At 38.4% G+C, this 23639-nt stretch overlaps 1 protein-coding gene across 1 annotated transcript in view; it reads right to left on the reverse strand.

Annotated features, from left to right (window-relative positions):
* Positions 1-23639, reverse strand: part of LOC122813494 (leucine-rich repeat-containing protein 7-like) — a 638320-nt gene that overhangs the window by 224657 nt on the left and 390024 nt on the right. Inside the window, exon 14 of the mRNA XM_044085838.1 lies at positions 4795-4887. Within this exon, the coding sequence (XP_043941773.1) occupies positions 4795-4887 (93 nt within the window). The remainder of the gene's footprint in view (positions 1-4794; positions 4888-23639) is intronic.

The following is a 23639-nucleotide window of genomic DNA, read 5'->3' on the forward strand; positions in this document are numbered from 1 at the left end:
GGGTTAACTTCACAGGGTGGAGCTATGTTACAGTTAGATCAACATTGATTGTGCTTACCATTTTACATAAAATAACTGCTCAATCACTACTGCATATGCTAAATAGTCTACCAATGCTAAATAGTCTACCAAATACTAGACTAAATCAATCGCATTTCAGAGCTAATGAGGTGTTTAGTTTATACATCAGCACAAAAACCAAAACATTTCTAAACAGCAAAATAGTAGTTGGTCTTGACTGTATGAAACTATCATGAGCACACATGATCTAAACACACATTGCACTGTATCAGTCTGCATTTTGTACAAATACAAGTGAAAAGTAAGATTCATCAGAAGTCCCACTGTACTATCTTAATTTATTATTCACAGTTCCAGGTCACTCCAATGCCTAATGTGCCAGTGGTTCTGAGAAACATTGACACAGGCTTGTATAACTGTTGACCTTACCAAAATGCACATTAATCTTGCAAAGCCAGAATTACAACAGTAAAGAGGAGGGCCAGTCAACTCAATTCATTCACAAACAGCCCCCCCCATCCCTATTACCAAAGTATCTGCTTTGACCCTGCCAGGATTAAATTAACATACTTACATTAATTTCACTTAGCTGACAGAAACATTAGTCACAACATATGTGTGTCAGCTCGCCTTACACAAATGCATATTATATTATTATTTATTTTACTTTTGTTTAACCAGCTTAGTACAACTGTCTTTAGTCAAAATACACCTTTTCAGCATATGTCTGAGGATAAAAGCTCTTAACATATCACAAACATTTTTAAACAGACATTCAGTATATACATGAACAGATATGAAATAACATACAATTAGAATGACTCATACATTTGATAATTAGATTACATTCATCTGAAAGTGCAGGCAACAATTACAGTCTTGTAAAGCCAGAATTATAACAGTAATCAGCAGGGCCAGTTGCTTTATTCACACATAGCCCCACCCCCCTATTGCCCACTCCACATATAGTATCTGAATTGATCTTGCAAAATTAAATTACAAAAAAAGGCTAAAAGACAGCACTGTTATTAATTTGTGTATTTTTTCGCATGAACAGTAACCAGAGTTCAGAGCTTGTGGTCAATCTTACTTCACTCAAATGCATATTACTCTTGCAAAGCAAGTCAGAAGTACAACAGTAAGGCCAGCCATTTCATTCACACATACTAGGCATAGCCCCCCAGCCTGATTGCCTACCCACAATATCTGCTTTGAGCCTACAACGTTTAAAATAATGAAAAGAAGACAATGATTACATTACTGTATTCCTTTCACATCATACAGTTAAGAGCTTGCAAGTAATCTTACTTCAGTTCACTCATGCACTTTAGTCATGCAAGGCTAGAGTTTCAACAACAAAACATTCACACACCATCCCAATCTTTCTTGACTGACCCTACAAAAAGATTAGGTTAAAAAAAAACACATTTCATCCACAAGTAATCCCCAAAATGTAGTGTGTACCTAGTATCTGTTTGACCCCATGCCTACAATATATTTACTAGAACAAATATATCCACAGTCAAGCAGCTTCCAAAGCACACCGCCTCCTTAGTATGTAGTTAACCCTGCCAGGATGTTATATTAAATAAATCTATCAACAGCCCCTAAAACAAACACACTGTCTCCTTAGCATCTAGTTACCCCTGCCAGGATATTATATTAAATAAATCCATCAACAGCCCCCAAAACAAACACACTGCCTCCTTAGTATCTAGTTACCCCTGCCAGGATATTATATTAAATAAATACATCAACAGCCCCCAAAACAAACACACTGCCTCTTTAGTATCTGGTTACCCCTGCCAGGATATTATATTAAATAAATCCATCAACAGCCCCTAAAACAAACACACAGTCTCCTTAGTATCTGGTTACCCCTGACAGGATATTACATTAAATAAATACATTAACAGCCCCCAAAACAAATACACTGCCTCCTTAGTATCTGGCTGACCCTGCCATAGTATTATATTAGAAAAATCAACAACAGTCCCCAGAACACACTGCCTCTTTAGTATCTGGTTAACTCTGCCTGGATATTATATTACAAAAAATATCAACAAATAGTCCCCAATATACACTGCCTCCTTATCATCTGGTTCACCTTGCCAGGATTAAAAAAAACATCAACAGCCCCTAAAACACAGTGCCTCCTTAGTACCTGGTTAACCCAGCCAGGATATTTTATTTAAAGAGTATCCATCAACAGCCCCCCAAATACACTGTCAACCTACTAGTATCTGGTTGACTACTGCCAGGAAAAAATGCATAAAGTCAAGTGTATCTGGTTGACCCTGCTATGAAAAAATACACAAATTTTATCTGACTGACTGATGATAATAATTATTACATTAGAGGGAGAGAGAGAGAGAAACAGGAGGAAGTCTCCAACTATAAAGGAGAGGAAAGATTCAAAGAACTCCACAGGAAAAAAATTAGATAAGAAACTTTTGTTTAACCAGATGAAATAGAATTAATGTTTTTTTAGGTGAATGGGTTTTCAACAGAATCAGCCTTATCTCCCAGAGCACTTCCTGGTCCAAAAGGCGCATCTTTAAATATCATTCCTACCATACATGTAGAAATAAACTGACAGCAATGAGGTTAACCAAGGAAACAGATCAAGATGCCTCAGCATTTTCGATTCTACTTATATATTTGGTAAGCAGATACACTTAACTGGAGCATTACTTTACTTCCAACACTAAGCACAGTTATTTCTTCACATTAACCAGTCCAGACAGTTTGACTTTCCTCCATTCCTCACCCCAATAAGGCACAACTTTACTGTCACCACTACAGTAATCTACTCATTAGGCCTTTGAGGAAAGCCATCCTATTAAATACCGCATGGCCCAATAAGCACATGAGATGTCTCAACCAATCATGAACAATAATGGATCCATTAAATTCCATATATTTGCTGTTCATTAGCAGGTCAGTAGCCCAAGCCGTAAAAGCCAGTGTTGTTGTACCTGAACCTAAAAACTACACTAACCTGGGGCTCATGGAATAAAGGAGTATATATTACAAGCACCTCCTGCCACATATTTCTCACATCCCAAAGGTTCACTTGCCTTGTTTATTGGCTGTTGTTATGATCCTACACTCTGACTAGCGATGAAGGTAATGCTTCTTGCTGTTCCACACCTTTCTTGGGTTTACACTCTAGACAGGTGCTGCACTGTACAAGTACATCATATCAGACAACACCACAATAGTACCAGAGCATACTACCTTGTTAAAATACTCTCTCTATACAACAGTACAGTTATAAAGTATTAACCAGGTTGAGTGGGTGTTATTGCCTAGCATACCTACCCACTCAACAATACCTTACTGCATAGATCATTTTAATGATTTCCGTGTGATTCATTTTTGCCACCTTCCAAGATATCAATTACATGTCAGAGTATAAGTTAAATTTAAGTAAAAAAATAAACAAAAAAAAAAAAACAGGACTACCAAATATTTATTTATTTAACATTTGTTTAACATTTGTTTACCAGGAAAGTCCGACTTGGAACAAGCCGATTTTCAACAGAGGACTTAGAAAATAAATCAAGTTGCTTGCACACCACCATCTAGTTTCAAAATATTGAATTATTGAGAAAGGTACAATCTGTACAAGACAGGGTTACCAGAGCAGGATAATTTACTTCAGTCACAAGAATATTTTCTTAACATTAGCTAAAACAAAACCCCTTTGACTTACCTCAAAAAAATGAATGATGAGTGATTGACTGAGACTGTCCGTTTCCATCACGAACAACAAAGTAAAGTAGGCTTTTTTTAAGTAGCTGCTAGCTAGGTCAGCAATCCAGAAATCTTTCCTCCCCATAGGAAAAACCCAAAGAAATCTGTTTGCAATCAGATTCAGTACTGGCAATGGTATTGACTCAGTCACGAATCAGTCCACATTCCACAACTGAAACTGTTTGATTCTCGCTCTTTTCCCAGCACATAAAGCCCGGGAAGAGAGCGACAACCAATCAGCAGCATTTAGCCCAAGTACGTCATGTACGTGCCTGCAGACGTCGCAGTCTGAACCCCTTCCAATTCTATGCAGTTTGGAACCGCATAGACTGCTGGGCATCACACTGATGCCTTAATTTCCTCACCGGGCTGCAACAAAAACAAAAAAAAAGCCTTTATTTAAAACCGCCGCAACCCGAGGCGGTTAAAGTGCGCATGCGCGTACTTGCCGACGCCGAGGCAGGAAGGAACTTGCCGAGTCGCGGAGACACAGTAAACAAAAAAAATAATAATACACTGTCACTACTACACAAAAAGGTACTTCTTCTTTTTTTTGCTGAGGGGGCTGCAGTCCGGCAGTCAGATGCCACGAGCCGCCCCTGTCTACAACCATGGAATTATTAGGATGAGGAGGCAACTAGAAAAAGAAGGAAAGAGGGATAGAAAAGGTAACATACAGAGTGAGAAATAGTGGGAGACAGGGAAGGGGAGAACGGGAGAGAGACAGAGAAAGAGAGAGGGAGAAAGCGAGATAGGGAGACAGGAAGACTGAAATTAGCGAGAGAGAGAGAGGGGGGAAGACAGGAAGAAGGAGAGACAGAGAGAGAAAGCAATAGATAAATGGACAGGGGGGAGACAGAGACTGGCAGATGAAGATGAAGTGACAAAGAAAGGAGCAGAAGGAGAAAGAGGATGTAAGACTAAAGAAATGGCAAATCAATCAAAACTATGAACTTGCAGTTAAATTATTAATTGAGAACATTACACATTTGAACAAAACTGGCAAAGACTTACCATATCAGAAGGCTTGAATGGATTTCCTTGTCCACTTAATCCTCCACTGATACTGAAACCAAGGCCAGGGTTCTTGTCTATTCTCACACAGAACTATATTCAAAAAGCAAGGAAGAACACACAAATGGCAATTATGTGAAACAGAAGGAAGAGCAGCTAGTACTGAAAATCCCAACAGAAACTAACAGATAAGTAAATTAACATACTTCTCTTTTGAGACTAACATTTATAACTACTATGCAAATTATGTATTAGTAACTTTCTTTATCTCATGCCTGAACAATAACTGCCATAATATATTTATCTATGATTTATTAAGCCAAGAAGTTAGCAAAATTTTTTATTAATGGTTTCATTAAATAATGTTTACTGTGCACACCTCAATTTCTTAGCACAATAATTCTGGACAATGCTTAAAATAATTGGAGGCTAAGGCCCAAAACCACAGGGAAGATTTTAAACACTGCTCTTCTATGCTTAGGAAGTTGATACAATCACATTTTTTTTCATTAACATGCATGTATTGAAGGATATGAAGTCTGAAGCACATATATTTGTCATTATTTAGTAACTTCAATTCTCAGTAATTTGCCAACAAATCAAAATTTTATGAGGAATGGACCAAGAATATGACACAATAATCTGGACTTTCTGTGAAATTCTGGACAGTGGAGAGATATGTTTTCATGTGACCACAAACCATTGCTCTGTTTTCTTGGAAAAGAAAAATACATGAAGTTACTCATTTGAAAAAAAAAAGTAGTTATAAATACCTTTTTGCATCTCCCCTTTTAGTTTTTTTCCTGGTGTAATATAAAAATAGCTACTACAACATTATGTTAGTGACTTCCTACTAAATGAATTACCTGAAACTGCTACTCTGTGCTGAATGAGTTCCTTACTCATTACATCTACAGAAGACTAACAATAGCATTCATAAAAAATCAATGCCACTTACCAAGAAGTATGTAATGGAGTGTCCTGTTTGAAGTGCACTTTAATATGATAAAATATTGCCGCAAACATATACAGAGATAGCTGTGAGCTGGTAACACATTGTTACGGTTTACACTGGCAAGCTTATGCGCAGGTTCTGTATCATTATAGCTCAATCAAACACAGGGAAGGTTATGAGCATTTAATGTATTATTATAATCAAATTTATGGAAGAATGAGAAGGTAATGCAGTGTTATGGTTTAAACATACAAAGTGAAGATTGTGAGCAGGTAACTTGTTATGCTTCAACTATGGTTAGAGATTATGGCTCAAAGGAGCACAAAAACGTTGTAAATAGTTCCTATTTTAGGAAATATGAGCCAGTCCACATAAAATAAAATAGCCATGTACACAAGACAGGAGATGAGAGCTGCAATTTAAAGCAATGCACTCTGGCGTCACTTCATGTGTCATGTCTCAAAAGAATACCTGCTCTTTAAAGGAAAGTAGACATGATTTCATATTTACACAACACACATTTACCTTTTCTTGCTAGCAATGTAGTGGCATATTTGAAAGACACTACACACTTTGCAGAAGGTCAGTGCCCAAACAATTTCAGTGGTTAAATCCACTGCAAGCATTTCTGAGTGCAGTTTGACTTCACAACAGGACTGGAAGGCTGGAAGGCAATAGTTAAAATAAGTCTGTGCGTGTCTGTGTATATAGGTATCCAGCTTTAGCAGATTTGGTAGTAATTTTAAGTTTTTGTCTTAGAAGTAGATTATTGTTCTTAGTATTGTTTTTGGGATCAGCTTTACATTCTTTCCAGACTGACTAAGTCTTTATATTTGATAAGATTGATCAGTTCTTTATGAATCTAATGGGAGCCCCTTCCTTGATGCCTATTATTTTTTTTAAGGATTGTAGTTTTTCTTGTCTCAATAAACTGTAGAATGTGGATAATGCATTGGTTGGGTCAGAACCCTGGTAAAGAGTAGTGCAGTCAATATGCTGTGGTTTGTTCAGTAAGATTTCATGAGGCAGAGTTGACAAATTACTTGTGAGCTTGGGTGCTCTTAACGAAAATGCTGTAACTCATTGTAATTAGAAAGCACAGCAAGGTGTTTTGCAGATATGCAAAGTTCTTGCATAGTAAATGTTTTTTAAATTGCTATTTGGCTTAATATATGAGGAAGCATACTTGGAAGATTAAAAACAACAAATATATTTACAGAAACATAAAAAAATCTGATGAAGTAGGTGATTATGTTCATAACTTGATAGTAACCAAGTAGTTGAGAATCCCATCCAGAGCTCTATCAAAATAAGGCAATGCACTCCATCCTTTGGATTGCTATACTGCAATTATGCCTGCCACATAAGGAGGTCTGTATACACTATGCCAGGTGTGAATTTATCAAAATCCATCCAGTCATTGAAACTGGCCATCGTCCTCTTCAAAGTCCAATAAGTAAGAGATTTTGTTTAGCATCTGTGAAAACAACGCCAAGCCAATGACTTTCAAGTACAAAAAAAAAGCAGTTAAGAAAGTGGAATCCGAGGTCAAGCAGAGCTAGTAAAATCCATTTTCAGCAAGATAATATAAAAGAAAAGAATCCAGAATTAAATATATTGTAAAACAGACACCTTCTAATGTCACTATTGGGTAACTGGGAAGGCGGTTTCACTCAAGAATTCATAAAATTTGTACCTCATCTTCTAGAAGACAGAAGAACTTTACTGCAATTAGGTACTGCAATGAGGTACTCATCTCATAAGTAAAATGACTGCATCCAGAAAAAAGGAGGTTATTACCTCTCTGTACTCCTCCCTCATTAGACTCATAATTGAGTATAACGCCCCGTTTGGTATGTACCTCTCCAAACATCTGAACCAACTGGAAAGGCCACAGAAATACCTCACAAAGAGACTCCATGGCCTCCAACACCTATCTTATGTGGACAGGGTCAAATTACCATCACTTTACTCGGTATCATACAGATTGCTCAGAGGTGACCTGTGTCTCGCCTACAAGGCAATATCGAACCCTGACCTACTAGAGATGCTCCATATCCGTAAGTCTAACTTCTCATGCACTACCTGCTCTAAAGGCCTGAATCTAATATGCGACATCAACAATACCTGCTGGAGAGACAGGTTTGTCTCCCAGAGGTTGCCCCATCTCTGGAACAGACTTCCCATACATGTCAAACAGAGTACCTCGCTGACCCTCTTCAAGCACAACCTTGATGAGTGGATGGGAAACCACAAATTTATCCCAGGGGTTCCACCTTTGTCCCTCACTGACAGGGGTGACAGGTGCTGACTGAGGTTTCTTTTTGGGGATAAACTCTTGGCTAGGCTTATAAGGGCCCCAGGGCCATTAGCCTAGTACTTCCTATGATCCTATATAACTGACTGTGATCTTTAGAGTGCCTTAGCCACTGTGCCTAGCATGCTATGTACTTCTTAGTTACACCTGTTGCCAGTACCACTGGGGAGAGGTCATTTTTTTTATTTAGAAGTAAACTAAAGAATAGTTAGTACATGGCAGTGACACATATCAGCCATGTTTTCACTTCTAGCTATGCACGTGAGTCTTGTCAGACAACATGATATCACTGTAGATACTTCTGACTGCAAATAACTGACTGCTTATTTGAACTGTTTCTTTCTGAAATTGGTGCGCCTTGTTGCTGTAGCATAGACCAGATTCAGGCCTGCTGAATCTAGCTTTTTTTGTATAACTTGAGCACTGATCCAGGCCATCTTTTTTTGGAGAAGGTTCCCCTGCACCCTAGTAAGCAGGGATGTGCAGTTAGAACTTGTCTGATTGAAGACTGCTGGAACAGGGCTCAGTTTTGAGCTTTTTTCTGGTTAATTGGGTAACTTGTTTAAATCAGTTTGTTCGTTTTCTATTGTATATACACACATATATATATATATATATATATATATATATATATATATATATATATATATAAAATTGCACTTTATTCATCTGCTTTTACTGTATTTGTGTTTCTTCCTACTTTATTACTGGGGACATTGACTACAACTCTGATCTGCTAAAGGTCCTACCAAACACCCTAATATTGGGTGATTTCAATTACCCAAACATTAACTGGGAAAACTACTCAAGTACTAACTCCCTTGCCCAACTTTTCCTAGAATTTATAAACTCAAATGCCCTGGTTCAACTGGTCAACAATCCCACCAGAAGTGACAACATATTGGACCTGGTCATCACCAACATGGATGACTGGTGTTCCACACCAGAGGTCAACCCCTCGCTGGTTAGATCTGACCATAAACAAATCACTTTGGATATCCATATTCCGCCCCCACCCCCGGACAAGAAAGCCACCATGAAAAACTTTTCAAAAGCAAACTTCACGTTACTTAAGACCGAGGTGTAAAGTTCCAAAGCCCCCATGCTGAAGGATAACACTGTCCAAGCTGCAAGATCCTTTACTAATGCATTCTATGGGCAGCTACAAGAATGCATGGATCGTGCCATCCCAAGCAAAACCAAGACTCCCTCCTCCAAGAAAAGGAAACCAGTCTGGTGGACTCCTTCCATAAAGAAGCTATACAATAGAAGGGGGAAACTAGTACAGAAAAGAGTAAATTCCCAAGAAGGGAAGACATCCCTGATCAGTATCAGCAAGAAACTACGATCCCTCATAAAGTCATCCAAGGCGAGCTTTGAAAGAAAAATTGCCAAGGACTCCAGAGATAACCACAAGGCATTCTTTAGCTTTGTCAAGAATCTAAGTGGCAATGCTCAGATCTGCTCGGAGTTAGTGCAGAATGGCACAAAATACATTGAACCGACCGATATCGCCAACATCCTGGTAGACAGGTTCAGCACAAACTTCACCCCCCTCTCACCCTCAAAAGGGCCCATAACCATATCAGAAGAATGTAGAGTCCCTGAAATCACAGACACTCAGGCTAAAACAACCCTCTCCAAAGCCAAAAACACAGCATCAATGGGACTGGATGGTGTCCCAGGCAGTGTCCTACACAAGCTCAAAGATGAACTAACCCCTCACCTAAACACACTGTTCAAACTCAGCCTCATCACAGGCTACATACCCATAGAGTGGCACGCAGCAACGGTTATTCTGCTCCACAAAGGGGGAGCCACAACAGACACCGGGAACTATCACCCTATAAGCCTGACTAGCTTGGTTTGTAAGGCTATGGAGCGCATCATCATGGAACTCATTAACAGAGACATTGGGAACCTCAAAACACTGGACCCTACCCAGTTTGGCTTTGTTAAGGGCAGATCATGCCTCTTAAACCTGGTGGACTTCTTTGACACAGTTATCAAGGCTATAGATGAGGGAAAGGTGGTACACACAGCCTACCTAGACCTCGCTAAGGCCTTCAACATCATTCCCCATTCTGGTATTATAGACAAGCTCACTAGCCTGAATATAAACCCCTGCATTACAAGATGGGTTGCCAACTGGCTCACAGACAGAATCCACATGGTGAGAGTTGCGGGAGCTAGGTCCGACTCTAAACCGGTTACAAGTGGCGTTCCCCAGGGCTCAGTCCTAGGACCCCTCCTGTTCGGCATATACTTCTCAGAGGTACAGGCAAGCACAGGACAACTACGGCTGACCAAGTTCACAGACAACTGCAAACTAGGGGCTATAATTGACTCTCCAGCTGACACAGACATCCTTCAAAAGGGTCTTACTGAGATGGATACCTGGTGTCAAAATCATGGCCTCAAGCTAAATGCCAAAAGGTACATAGTCATCTCCTTTGGAAAAAACAAAGTACCCTCAAACTAGCACATAGGTGGTAGTCCCGTAAATACGGAAGACGTAATAAGGGATCTGGGGACCCAAGTAGACAGTAATCTCACCTTTGATAATCACATTGCCAAAGTGGTTAGAAAATCCTTCTACATGGCCCACCTAATCAGAAAAGGGTTCGCATCCAGATCAAAAGAGGTCATTGTGCCCCTCTACTCATCACTCATCAGACCCATCTTAGAGTACAACGCCCCATTTGGGATGTACCTTACAAGACACCTACAACAGCTGGAAAGACCACAGAAGTACCTCACCAAGAGGATCAATGGCCTCAAACAGATGCCCTATGCAGCTCGACTGAAGAAACTCCAGTTGTACTCGGTTGCATACCGCCTACTCAGAGGTGATCTCTGCCTGACATACAAGGCCATGTCCAACCTAGAATTGATGGACATGCTCCACCTAAAGAAAACCTTTTCCCCTTGAGCCACATGCTCTAGGGATCTAAACCTCACCACAACAATAAATAGGACGTACTGGAGAGATAGATTCCTGTCCCAGAGACTTCCCATGCTTTGGAACAAGATCCCAATCTACATTAGGCAGAGCTCCTCGCTAACACTCTTTAAAAGAAACCTTGACGAGTGGATGGGAAACAGAAAGTTTAGCTCGGTGATCACTTCAGTGGCTCTGCCGGACAGAGGCACAGGGAACTAATCTAAGGGGGTGGTGAAAGCCAACACATTCTGGCTAGGCTTATAAATGCCTTCGGGCAGATAGCCTAGCACCCACCTATGAACCTATGAACCTAAATACATTTTGAAACTTCCATTGCAGTTGCACACGGTAATGAAACATCCTGACTTTCCCTTATTAAAATATACTATAGTGTGAAGAAAAAGTCTAGGAACAAAAGATGAATCATAAAGACTAGGCCGAAGGACAATAGTTATACAGTACTGTTAAGAACATCTGCTGGCATGTACTGCTAGCATTGTACTGTTAAGAAGAGGAATTAGGATTGAATGATGTACTGTTAGGTTTACATGCTGCACTGTACTGTTAAGATTTCCACAGCCCATTGTATTTTTATATGCTGAAAATAAAGTAGTTACTTAGGCCAGAATAAGTATATTTGTTAACGGTTCCCTGTTCATGTTTTTATACTATAAAGTACTGACTCTATAAGATGAAATAGAATTGTTGAAAAATACTGAATCTGTCATGATTAAACTGATTAGGGTAATGTAGAAATAATCTACAGAGAAATGGAAAGGGAGTGTATGTACATCGTGTGACTTAAAAGGGGGTTGATTTACACACCTAAATGGTACCTTGCTTTGGGCTCAGTTTTGACTTAATCCCATTAGTGCAAATCTGAAGGCAGGAAGTGAGTGATAAACAGCTTGGATAAATATATACTTTTTTGTAACAAAAATTCTAACCTGATTTTCTGCTAGATTAACATTTTGTTATAAATGTAAAAAAGTGGAAATCTATTGAAAGAAAATCATGCAATACTAATCTGCTTATTTTAGTAATTTTTGGATAACACTTAACAAATTGCTTAGTTCTTCTGACACTCAAAAAGGATTGACTTATGTCTGACTCATGCTTAAAATGTGTTAGCTCATATTTTTTGATCCTGTAACCTTTTTGGGAGAGCTGTTCCATGTGCACCACAATCTCTCTAAGAAAAATCGAAACACATTTTTCCTCAACACATTTGTTGTCTCTGTTGTGGATTCTGTTGAGCCCTCTGACATACTTAAAAGTTTATATGAAGTCCCACATCATTCTCCAACAGTATAAACATGATGTTACTTCATTTTTCTATAGCTTCTGGTCTGTGGAGAATTTATAATATTTTGATGCCCCTCCCACTTGAACTACCTCTATCGTTTATATATCTTTGCAGTGATGGATTGTTAAACTGCATGTAGTATGTCAGATGGAAGGTTATTATCTGGATCACAGTCTAATAAATTACAAATGCACTATTCATGAAACTCTTAACACCCCAGCTACATGTGTTTCAGCTATACAAATGGAATGTACAACACTATAAGTTATAGAAGTCCACATCAGTATAAGTCAGATTGTATAATAACATTTTAATAATTCTTTCGAACCAAACTGTGTTATGTTAAATGGGTTCTTATCACGTAGTCAAACTTTTACAAGTTCGAACCACATATGGCCGAGACCATATGTTCGAATTTGTAAAAGTTTGAGCGTGTGAATGGAAATTTCCATAAGCAGAGGTTTCCATTCACTTCAATGTGGTGCGATCCCGAAGTTGGTATATTTAAGTAGTGGCGGGTAGGGGGGTGCAGTGGGGCTTGCCCCTCTTGCATACAATTATTTTTTTTTTGTCCATTGTATTTTTATTTGTTTATCGGTAGTCACCTAATTTTGAACTTAATGGTTCGACCATTAGGCGTTTGGAGTTATGGAACTTCATTATAGACCCATGTTAAATGCATCACACTCTGCGGGTAGAAATAACAAATAAATAAATAAATAATAAACCATTCTCAATACAATCTCTTCCTTGTGAAATAAACATACTAATTGTGTGGCATTTCATTTCAGAGATTAGCCTGAGACCTTTAAATCATATTGGGACTTCCAATAACTGTGTTGCCCTTTACTCAGCTATAAAATGTAATCTCTTCTGTAGCTACTATGCTTGAAAACCTTTCTCTGGTTTGTAATGGAGTACCGAATGGAAGGCAGTCATTGTGGAGAATAGGTCCTGGTTTCCAAATTTTGTAGATTTCTTGAATGATTAGTTGTATAACTGCTGAAGACATAGAGATACATGCAATGTCCTGCTTTTGAAATGTTGATGAGCATGATGTTGATTGCTGTTTTCCATATGAAGTCATTGCTGGAGTGATTTCTAAGAGTGCACCCGCAATGATTTCCTTCTTTTGGAAGATTTCTCTCTTCTTGCAGCTGTGTAGTTGATACAGATATATATATATATATATATATATATATATATATATATATATATATATATATATATATATATATATATATATATACACATACATATATATGTATATGGTTCCACTTCATAACGTCGAAATCTCATAGCATATAATTGCAAAACAGCGAAACCAAATGATCAAAAATTCAAAACATCTAAAACTTATAACATCGAATCTCTCAAAATCGAAAACTAAAAAGAAAATATAAATAACATCCCACACACTTTTTACTACATCTCTGCAGGGGGGCAAGCCCTCCTGCACCCCCCACACCCCACGTAAATTAAATATACCAACTCCGAGATCGCACTACAGTGGGAAAAAGTTAATTTCCTAATCCCACTGTATCATGATCAGCATAAAGAATGTACACATAATGTCTAAATCACTACCTGTATGGCCTAAACACACATACAGAGTGGCATAATAAACACTATATACAGATTAACAGAATAAACTATTGCATTTACATGTTTGATGATACACTACTCAATTTTATACATTTTTGATGTTGTGAGATTTGATGTTATGAGTTTTAGATGTTTTGAATTTTCGATTATTTGGTCTCGCTGTTTTGCAATTAGATGTTATGAGCTTTTGACATTATGAAGTGAAACCCTATATATATATATATATATATATATATATATATATATATATATATATACATACACAAACACACACATACATATAAGTTCAAAGTACATGGAGGGTTCGGATTGGAATAAACTGTCAATGAAATTCTTTAAACATTTTCTGTTTTTAATATTAAGTCATGTTATATGACAGTTCTTAATTAACTCCATCTAAATGGGAATCCTGTATTCCTAATGTGAAGGGATTTTATAAAATGTGTTTTAATCTGAGGCTGATATTCTCTATGATTGGAAATGCAGAATGGTTCTTCCATTCTAGGACTTTCTTTAATTGATTTGGGGCTGTTTTGCTCGCTTGTTTTACACGAAAGCCTAATCCATAATTTGGACATTCTTTCAGCTGTTATTAAGTTTATATTACTATAATGTGGATGTCCACAGATGATGTCTCTTTAAGTCTCTTTTTGAATTCATTAAGAACATTTCTAAATGCTTTCAAAGACTGTTGAGAAGTTTAAATAGAGATTCATAAATTGAAGAATAAATGGACAGTTCTGTTGAAATTCTATCAGAGTTTTCCTAATACTTGAATGCAGACATTTGATGTTATATTTATTCTGTTCTTTAAAAAACTTGATTTAATCACTTCAGTTGCATAAAGGGACAAAGCTTTAACTATGACCAAGTCAACCTGTGTTCAGTTAGCTGCTTGAGAATTTGGCAGGTTGGCAGAGATGGGTGGGCATTTCCCTCCCTGGGAGGGTGGGCAGTTCCATGGGCATCTCCAGTGATGATCTCTCATGAAAGCTGGGGATGTCACTATAGGAGTCATGGTCTAAAGGATTTTGTGGTGGGAACATGGCTGGGCTACTGTCAAAGTGGGGATTAACATTGCATGCCCACATCTAACCATCATTATGGAAGCCATGAGGGAAGGAGGGTGAAATAAGGTAGATTATAAAAGTAACCCCTCCTTCTGGCTTGAAGTCAGACAGAATAACCCTCCCCCGGGCACCCTTGAAATCCTCACTGAACCTGGCTTAAATTTGCACAATGGACCTGTGGGTAAATGGAGTGCCAGTATCCCTTCAAAGGATGTGGGGCACTGGGATGGCTGAGAGAATGATGGAAATGGCGGAAAAAAAGCTAAAAAAACTGGTTTAGTCGTGTACTCTAGTTGCTGGTTGATTCTGTATTTTGAAAATCCCCAGTAAAAATACACAATAAATAACAATAACACATTGCTAAAGCCTGTTTCCAATTTGCAATGATTTCTTCTGTATGCTGACACTTATCTAGATGAAGCTGTCTCCCACTTTAACAATAAATTCCTCACCATCCTCGATTCTCATGCTCTCACTCGTTCCACAAGGGTAAAAACAAAAGCTGCCCCGTGGCTCTCTAAAGAAACTAAAACAAAAATCATAGTCAGAAATAAGGCATGGGCAACATGGCGTGCTACAAAAGACCCTATAAATCAAACCAAATTTAGACAACTAAGAAATGAGACAAAACGAGCTATTCTTTTAGATAAAAAAAAAAAAACTACTACCTCCATCTCCAACAAGGGAACCAAAATAACCCCCACAAATTCTGGGCAGGGATAAATAAATTACTGCACCCAGGACAAACCACCAGTCCACCTCCCTCAGCCTCTACTGATAAACTACCAGCAGATGCTGCTATCACCTTTAATAATTTCTTTACTGAAACCATCCAAGCCCTTGATAGCCAAATACCCCTTAACTCCTCTAACCCACTGGATAGCACTCCCAGCTCCCAGTCCTCCTTTAGCTTCCAACCAGTCTCTACATTTTTCATTTGTTCACTGTTCAAAAAATTAAAACCTACTACCCTAGTTGCGGACCATCTCCCAGCTGAATATTTGCAAAAAGCTGCTGATACCATAGCGTACCCCGTTTTCACTCTAATTAATTGGTCCATATCAGAAGCCTCAGTCCCCTCTATTTTGAAAATATCTCATGTCATACCCCTCCATAAAGGTGGTAACTCTACTGAGTTATCCAGTTATATACCCATAGCCATCTTATCACCTCTGGCAAAAACAATGGAAAAATGCATCTATAAACAACTCCTGTACTTTCTAACACAAAACAACCTATGGCTAACTCCCAGCATGGCTTCAGGCCATATCATAGTACCACCACAGCTCTCATCACCTTCTTTAATGCAAAAAACTATAACAGGAACAACAAGTTATCTTCAGCCCTTTTCTTGGACCTGTCCAAGGCTTTTGACATGGTTAACCACCATCTTCTCATCAACACCCTGGCAACAATGTCCCTAGGCAATCACTCTCTCCGATGGTTTGAATCCTACCTGCACAACAGACAACAATCCATCTTATGGCAGAACAAACTCTCAAACCTCCTACCCAACACTCTAGGTGTCCCACAGTGGTCTATCTTGGGACCACTTCTGTTTTACATTTTTATCAATGACCTCCACACAGTCATCCCTGAAGCTATCTGCATTCAATACGCAGATGACTCAACATTGATCTGCATTGGCACCTCGCAAACAGAGCTGCTATCAATAACTCAGAGTACTTTTAATCTAGTAGAGAACTGGCTTGCCACTCACTGTCTGATTCTAAATCCTAATAAAACAAAGCTCCTACTTTTTGCCCCCACTCAAAGATCCAAGGCGTTATCTCTCTCCATTAAGGCTAATAACAGTACCATAATCTCTCCAGATCCGCATACAAAACTGCTAGGAGTTATTATAGACAACAATCTTAAGTTTGATGTGCACGTCAACAAAACAATCAAAACCATTAACAGAAAACTGGGCTCACTATATAGGATAAAACCATTCCTTACCCCATATGTTAGGACTTCCATTGCCTGCTCCCATCTACCCTCTACACTCTACTATGCTTCCCCTTTACTTGCCAACCTAAATAAATCTGATCTTAACAAATTCTCAAGCTGTTATAATAACATAGCTAGATTTGCAACTGGTCTACATTATAGAACTCATCATTGTAAAAATCTAAATTATCTCGGATGGTTAGAGCTACCCAGGCAGATTCAGTACAATCAACTTATTGTGGCTCACAAAGCAATTAACCAACCAGCTAATATCATCTATCCCCACTGAATCTCCAGATCACTCGGGTCATCTAATAGCTTATTAGTGTAAACCATCAAATCCAACAACTCACCTGGTGACCCCCTGTTCGCCAGCTCTGCTGGCAAAATTTGGAATTCCCTTCCTGCTAACATTACCCTAGATACCACCCTATCTCAATTTAAAAAAGTTCTCAAGGAGTATATCAAGTCTCACTGGATATGTCCCTGCTCCAAGCCTGACTAAATCTTTATGCATACTGGTGTACCAATACTATGTCTGCAAGTGGTACGCAAATTTCTTTGTTAAGCCAGTTTAGAAGATTGTTAGACTGTGCAAATTTACCTGGACTATAAAATGTGTTATATTTGTATAATGTTATGGTGACTCTTGTTCTACATGTACATTGTAATGATTGTATATGTAACCACCTTTGAAGCTTTTCTCCCTGGGCATCTGCTGAAAATGGACATGTATCCAGTCGGACTATCCCGTTTCACAAATGTAAACTAAATAAAATAAATAAATCTAAAGTGAGAAAGAAATATACAGTCTCCTTGTTATGTCTTAGGATTTATATGCAAATCAGAATTACTACCATTAAAAATCAGAGTCAAGACCCTATATCTACTATACAGTTTTACTGGATTTCTGTTCTATTTTAGCTGAACACATGTTTATTCAGCTGGAATCATGCAAAATGGCATGACCATCCAATTAACTTGCTATAGCTGTTCACAGTATTCATATGGTTTTCTTGGGTACAAACTATACTGAGTATTGCATGGCAAATAAAACCTGATTACTAACATGAAGATTGTAGTTTTTTTCCCACCCCATTCGCACGCTCACTACTTTTTTTGCATCTGCACCATTGATCTTAACTGGATAACAGTATGCATTTTAGTTATGCATATAGACAACATCAAAATATCTTCAATGTATACAAATAAATGTAACCTGCAGAGAAAGCAGGAAACATTATGTAACATTTAAATATTAATATTAGCAATAATAATATCATTAATACCCCAAAATGCAGGGTGCCATAATAAACAACCCAACTTTTATTACACTGCTTCATCACAAGGCACTTTGCAAAACACATGACATTCAAACAGAATACTAAACAAATACAAAAATGATGTGTATACTAAATAAAAGGCTTCATTTCGTTTCTTTGATTCTAATTTCAACAAAGATAAATTTTGCATCATTTTGTTGAAGTGTGTTAGTTTGAATGTTCATTTGTTTGTGGTAGAACTGCTTTTTCGATAAGGCATGCTTGTTACCAGCTAACTGTATGAGTGAATGGGTACTTGCCCTTCGCTTACACTGCTAACTGGAGATTTGTGGATAGGGTCATGTAGTGGGAGGGACATTTAAGTTTAGGGGTAAGGGGGTCTTAGGGTTAAGGAGTGATTTTGGAGTTAAAGTTTAGGGTGTGGGAGGATGGTCTTGCATTTAGGAAGTGATTTTGGAGTTTAGATTTAGGAATCAGTAGTTTAATCTTAGAATTAGAGAGAAATCAGGGAGTTTAGGTTTAGGAAATGTTAGTGGAGTCTTAGGGTAAGGGAGCAATTGGGAAGTTTAAGTTTAAGGAGCAGTGGGGAGTCATAGGGTTAGAGAATGTCCGGGCTGTTTAGGTTTATGTTGGGGAGTCTTAGGCTCAGAGAATGATTGGAGAGTTCAGGTTTAGGGTAGGGAGGAGAGTCTTAGGGCTAGGGGGTGATTAGGGAATTTAGTTTTAGGAAGCAGCAGAGGAGTGTCAGGGTTAGGGAGTGACTGAGGAGTTTAGGTTCATGGAGCAGGAGGAGAGTTTTAGGGTTATGAAGCAATCAAAGGGTTTAGGTTTGGGGTATAATAGTTGAGTCTTAGGGTTAGGGAGCATTTGGGGAGTTTAGTTTTAGGGAGCAGGAGGGGAACCTATATAGTTTATTAGGATAGGCTGTGGGATGGTTATGTAAGTTAGGAGGGTCGGGGTAGCTGGAGGTAGGGGACGTGGAATTGCAGGTTAATAGATGGTTGTAGTTTTTGATGTAATTTACACTAATAGTCTTATTTGATTTAATAATATAGGTCCAAATAAAATATATTTTCAATACATAGATAAAAATGTATTATTTATAGAAGTGTAGGGGAAAATGGGGTAACCAATGGAGATATACAAAGATGGAAGTGGTAAGTTGAACATGAATTGGCTTTATTTTTATATTTTTATATTTATTAATTATAAGTGTTACAAATCCAAACAGTGTATATCTAAAAAAGTAATAAATGCTCAGAAAAATAGATACATAAAACTGTCAAATGGCAAAGGCAGATGAAGAAGATGAATTGAATAAATTAATTTTAAGAGTCTCAGGCATCTGATAGATGTGCTGGTGGGACCCCTTATATAGATTTTGAATAACTCACTGGACAAAAAAGAAATGCCTCAGGAGCTGAGGACTGCAGGACAGCAACTGTTAATACTACTACAAAAGTGATAGATGGGAACATTGTGAGGACTACAGGCCTATTAGCCTTTTATCAGTTGCTGGTAAAGAAAATGAGAAAAGACTGAGTGAAGGATCAGTGGCTTTTCTGGAAAACAAGTTTCAGGATATCAATCACCTTGGTTTCATAGCTAGAAGATGTCATTAGACAAGTGTAACCCAGTTTATGGCATTACTATGACAGAACCTGACATGGTAGCCCTAGTAACCGTGACATACTTACATTTTAAAAAGGTATTCTATTCTGCCTCACATAAGTTATTGTCAGAAAAATTGCAAAGGCAGGGAACAGAACAAAGACTGCTGAAAGAGGATGCAACATGTTTAATGGCTAAATCTTAGACTGTTATGTTAAAACATAAATTGTCTAGAATTAGAAAAGTGACTACTAAAGTGTTGCCAGGATTAGTTTTGAGACCTTTGTGTGTTCATTTTACATATATCTAGGGGAAAGGAGAATGTAAATAACTCTTTTTATAGGTAACACTAAAATAGGTATGTCTGTGTAAGGCAGAGGGATAAGGAACATGAAAAACCCTAAAAAAAAAAAATAAATAAATAAAATAAAGTACATAACCTACTTCAAGGAACTGCGGTGGTGGTGCTGCGGTAGCACTGTTGCCTGACAGTAAGACGTTGCCCCGTGCGATTCTCATCTAAAGCGCCTTTTGTCTGGAGACATGCATGAATGGGTGTACCTTCGTTGAAGGTTGTGCGTCAGGGCTGGCAACTCGGCACATAAAAATCTACTGCCAATCATTAGCGGACCGGAGTTCCACTGTGGCGACCCCTAACCGGGAAAAGCCGAAAGACACAACAACAACATAACCTACTTCAAGGAGGTTGTTTGTTTTATCTAGGCCTAGGTGGAGCATGGGATATATCATCACAAAGTTCCCTGGTTGTGTCTCACCTGGAGCCAACCTTTGATGATATTATTACAGAGGCCTAGAGGCATGCTTAATTTGTTGCTGATGCCCCAGGAAATCTGATTCTCTGTAATGTTTTCTTACATCTTGTCACTGAATTGTAAGGCTAATTTCTCTGTGGTCATGGTAACATTGTCTAATGGAACTGTTTTTACAGATATACACTTTTATGGTACTGTACATTGTTTATTTTATTAAGCAATAAAATCAACATGAATTTGAGTTCATTGCACATTCCACACCTCAACTAGCAGACAAAGTGGCTGAAGAAGGGGAACGAATGAGAAAGATGGTGCATTCTTTTGCCATATTGCACCTTAGAACCCTCAGCTAGCATCTTACATATCCAGGTTTCAAGCCCTACTGGTAGTGGGGGATCTTACATGCTCTGGAGTCCCTCCTCACATCTCAGATCAGGGAGGATCTCTCCCTCGACCTGAAGACTGCCATGCTGACACAAGTCTACTTTGACAGGTTTTTTTTATAGATGATGGTGGATGCCTTAGACAGTGAGAGAGAGAGAGAGAAAGAGACAGAGAGATGCAGATTACTGACAGAAGTGGGATGTTTGAATGAGAGCTCCAATGACTGCTTAATGCCATCCCTGGTGATGAGCAAGCCCCTTGCTTATTAGGGGTAAGGACTGATCCCTTGTCATTTGACTTCTTGCTCTTCTAGAAGAAAGAGGAATTCTCAAAGGTTTATGTGGCACAAGGTTAAGACTTTACCACCTGTTCCTGCCCCTAGCACAATAAGCCAGTCTTAACAGCTCATGTCAAGATTTCCCTGGTAGCCAAGCTTTTTGAGCAAAAAGGAGTGCAGAGTGGTGCTTTGTATTTTTTTTCCTGGGAGAACTGTCCCCAAAATGATACCAGTGGTGCATCTTTTTGGGAACCCTAGATGTGAGTGGAAACTATTCACAGTCATCCCTCAGACTGCTGGTACTGGGAAGTCCTGCCACAGGGGAAGAGTGTCCAAAGTGACTACCCTGAGTTTTATAGTGGCAGTCTTTTAGGGAGGTATGCTGCAGAGCCCTCCCAAGCTTGCTTCCTAGAGGGGCTTTTTAACACCTTCATTAAATTATCTTGATTATCTTGGTTTTAGGCAGTTGCCCTTTCTTTACTTGACACTCCTACTGCTTGAAGGTTCATACTTGTTTTGAACAGTGTTTATGGTAAATGGGGAGAAATAGCCAAATAATGGGACACTGGAATAGCTGAAGGGGGATGGTGGGCTGCTGTGTGTGTAGGGGGGGGCCTGATCCATTACCTTGCCTAGGGAACTATTTGACCACAATCTGGCTCTGACTGTGATGAGGCATGATTTTAGAACTAAAATCTTTTACCGTACTTTACACTTCCTGCAAAGTTCAATGTCTACAGTGGCACAGGTGTGGGGGCAAAGGCCTCATGAGGAGGTGTGTGTGCAGGGGTCACAGGCTGCTTTAAAAACATATGTTAAAAACCCTGAATCCTGCAACTATGCCTGCTCATAACTGCATCCTCACAGCTTTGATAAGTAGCTTCCTTATAGACATAGTTTGTGCAGGTGGATTGTTCACCTCGTTTGTCTCATTGCTATTGTGCCACACATTTTCACTTTATGCTTACTTTTTACTATTTTAACTATTTACTAATTCCTTAGTTAATTCCATTAACAGTGTACTCGAAATTTCCAATCTGCTCACATCTATAGCTTTAGATAAGGTCAGGTCTGGTCCTCTTGTCTGATTATTTCTTATACCAAAGACTACTCGCTTAACCAGCTCGAATGTCACACTGATGGGGGAAGGGATGTGAATTTAACACTTTGTTTTACAGCACAATAAACCACTCCCTTGCCTGATAAAAAGTATATATGTATATATATATATATATATATATATATATATATATATATATATATATATATAGAAAGCTTGTGAGGAATTTTGTTTTACTTGGATAGTTTGCCTGTGTACTTAATAAAGGATTTTCAACTGGAAACAGACTGCCTGCCTTGCTTGGATTACTTTCGAATACATTGTAATTCTGTACAATATTTCATATTATATATATATATATATATATATATATATATATATATATATATATATATTTTTTTTTTGTTTTACTTAAGACGAGTTTAAGTTTGCTACTTCTACTACTATTGTCTGATCTGATTAATATACAGTGATTAACTAGAGATATATGGACTGAAAACTTCCACACAGAGAAGTTTCTTACACTGTTTTGTTGATATGATACCTTGACCCCGTGCGCAAAAGTGGGAAAAAGGGGATGTGAATGGATGGATGGATGGATGGATGTTAGAAGTGTTACAATTAGTAGTGTGAGCATTGTACAATACAAAAAATGCATTTTCTTCAGCTTTTATTGATTATGGGAACAATTCATGTTCCTCTGAGGTGTACTGACCTCATAGATGATTGTATCACATAACTGGTGCAGAGGAAAAGCCACTTGCCTGGATGTCTTGGTGGTTTTGCCTCACATATAAATGCTGAGCTTTAATTCAGCTTTATAGAAGAATTCAAATAGTGCAACTCACACAGACAATACAGCTCTGTGCCAGGCAACTCCTCATCAGTTTGTACAGAGATTTACAGCATTATAAGCTAAACACAATTGCTTCACGAAGAACTTCCAGTGGCATAAATAAATGTTTCTTTGTATAGTTCATTGAGCAAAATAAAATGAACCCTCATTCTAAGACAGTTCTTCCATATCAGATATAGTTTGTAAACAGGCACTGAGGATCAGTCCTATTTATGTTTGGAGCACCATTTTTGGATATGGGCTTTAATGTGAAAGCTATGTTTTAAGAGATCAAGTGAGCACAGAATAAAGTAACTTGGGTAGCAAATGTAACACACTGAGCATGTCTAACTCCAAAATATTATTAGGTAGTTGATTTTCTCTACAGACTTAAAGTTTTACACTTTCAATACAACCACCTCCACAGTAACCTAATTATCTCAAGTTGCAGACAAGCTGACTCCTTATATAACAA

This window comes from Protopterus annectens, chromosome 10.part0 (assembly GCF_019279795.1).
Source record: "Protopterus annectens isolate FY-2018-M chromosome 10.part0, PAN1.0, whole genome shotgun sequence".
NCBI lineage: Eukaryota > Metazoa > Chordata > Ceratodontiformes > Protopteridae > Protopterus > Protopterus annectens.